At 35.2% G+C, this 2500-nt stretch overlaps 1 protein-coding gene across 1 annotated transcript in view; it reads right to left on the reverse strand.

Moving 5' to 3' along the window:
- LOC138049030 (outer dynein arm-docking complex subunit 4-like) overlaps window positions 1-2500 on the reverse strand; it is a 14411-nt gene that overhangs the window by 1434 nt on the left and 10477 nt on the right. The window contains exons 7-8 of the mRNA XM_068895141.1: window positions 2208-2491; window positions 16-150 (exon numbers count right to left, since the gene is read on the reverse strand). Of these exons, the coding sequence (XP_068751242.1) occupies window positions 16-150; window positions 2208-2491 (419 nt within the window). The remainder of the gene's footprint in view (window positions 1-15; window positions 151-2207; window positions 2492-2500) is intronic.

The raw sequence follows: 2500 nt of genomic DNA on the forward strand, positions 1-2500 counted from the left end.
AAATGAGTTTCTTACCTTGGGCAAGTCTGTCATTTACATCATTTATGGCTTTTGAGATGGCATTTTCAGCCGCCTCATCCTCCAAAATTTTTGCCAGTTCTAAGGCTTTTTCAAATGACTGTAAGGCATCTTGAAGATCACCAAGTTTAACTGCAAAGTTAACAATTATAATTAACTAATTAATTAATTAAGTAATTAATTAATGTGTTTAAATGTGAATTGGAAACAGAGCAAGGGTTCCTGGAGTATATTCATGGGGCTTTTCTGTGGCCAGTCAGACCTTAGAATCATTATGATAAAAATAATAATGTCAGTTGTACAGCTCCTGCCAAAGTTCCCTTTGACTGAATGTTTTTGCTTTTGCTTTACTATTGGGAAAAGTATGACAGTTTTTTCATGTGTAAGAGAAATTTATGAATAACAACAAAAATACTGTCATTTGCACCACACGTAAAAATTTAATAGAGAACCATGAAATAAGTAATTATAATAGGACTTAAGTAAGGCACATTTCCCCCAAGAAAATAACTAAAAAGCTAAATAAATCTTAAGTAGCTAGCAGGCAAAATAAAAAAATTAACTGTATGCATAAATAAAGAGAAAAAAGTCATTTCAGGGAGGCACAAATATAAGATAAAAGACAAGCAAATGCAAAAACAACAACAAAAAGCATCTATTAGAGACAAGGTCACTTGAAATAAAAATGGAGAGAAAAAAGTACAAAATTAATAAAGTCAACATGATGTAATGATAGACTTTATAAAGGAACACTTAAATTTGTGAAAGCAAAGATTTTTTAGAGACTCCTTAATATTATTTTTCCAAAGAACAGCCAGGGCTATGGAGGTATATCTATGACAAAATTCAATGATCAGTATTTGAAATAAAATTGTCCAAATCATAAAATTAATGCATCAATCCAAAGCTGAATGCATGGCAACAAGCCGATTCTGCAAGTGTCCATCACAGAAAGAAGCATAACGTAAAAAGGCATAACGCAGAAAAGCAAAATGCAAAAAGCATAATACAAAATTGCCATAAAAGAATGAAGACTAGCTGCGTACTCGGTAAATATAGTGTTTACTTAAAAGCTCTATTAAAACGTCAATCAGTTGTTCAGTGGAAAGGACATATAATCGCTATCGAACTTTTTCTTCCTGTTTAAAGGGGCACTGTCTGCTAAATGTGCTGTTTTTAGGTCAAAACTGGGTAAAAATCTAAATTAGTTCTCTAGCTAGCTCACACATATAAGATTCCTGACAACTTACTGAGATTATACGAAAATATACACTTTATTCCAAAATGGCCGCTGATTTATGCGGATACAAATTGGCCCTTGTTGCCTCGTTCAAGATAAAATATTCTTTTGAATTTTAAGCTTAAGAACGAGGCATCAAGGGCTTATTTGAATACAAACAAAAGAATATTTTAATGGCGGCCATTTTGGAATAAGGTGTATACTATGGCACAAAAAGCTATTCATATTTAACCTTTGGTGACTTTCAGAGGACAACGTCTCCAAACTTGAAAAAACTGGCCAGTTTTTTCAAGTTTTAATCCAATTTCAATCAGTACACTTCAATGGCCATTTGAAACAAAACTACGGCAGTATTTTCTAGTCTTGATTGATGCAAAGACGTCTTTTAGTGTTTTGAATTTTGAGTCAAATAGCGTGACACTGCCCCTTTAAGTTATTTCTCTTTGCGTTATGGCTCTGTGTTATACCTCATTGCGTTATGCGTCACTGCGTTATCCTTTTTGCGCTATGGCCATTTGCGTTATGCGTCATGCCTTTTTGCATGATGCCTACCGGTATTTGCGTTATGCCTATTCACATTATGGCTATTTGCGTGATGCCTATTTGCATTATAGTTATTTGCCTTATGCCTCTTTCCGTGATGGCCATTTGCACAATCAGCTTTTGCCATTCAGCTTTGGATTGATGCATTCCTGATTTGGACAATTTTATTTCAAATACTGATCATTTAATTTTGTCATAGATATACCTCCATACAGCCCCCTTGAAACGAATGTTGAATTTCACATAGATTGGAAACAATATAATTTATAAGCCAAGGGTTATGTTATGAGACAAGGCATACAGTTTGTACTCTTTATCCAAGAGGACTTCCTTGGAGGGTCCTGAAGGACTCAAATCATTAATTATGAGCAAGTTTACTTCTGTAACAGTACATGTGTGTACTCACCTTCCGCCTGAGCCTCGAGGACAGTGGCATTCAGCTGCCACACTTTATCATCAGCTTGCTCTGCTGCAGCCAATGACTTTTGACCAAACTCCTTTGCATCTTGATAATACTTGAGCTCTAAATGACACCTGCCAATCTCATGGTAAAGCCAAGTGCTTTCAAGTGCCGATTTACTCAGTGGCAATTTTTCTATCCAGGAATCAATTGCTTTTGTGTATTCTCCTCTCTTTGCATAAAGTCGTCCAAGGTTATCCAATGCTCGAGATTTGGCTTCCTTATTGTCTCTAAGAATG

This window comes from Montipora capricornis, chromosome 5, assembly GCF_036669925.1.
Source record: "Montipora capricornis isolate CH-2021 chromosome 5, ASM3666992v2, whole genome shotgun sequence".
Taxonomy (NCBI): domain Eukaryota; kingdom Metazoa; phylum Cnidaria; class Anthozoa; order Scleractinia; family Acroporidae; genus Montipora; species Montipora capricornis.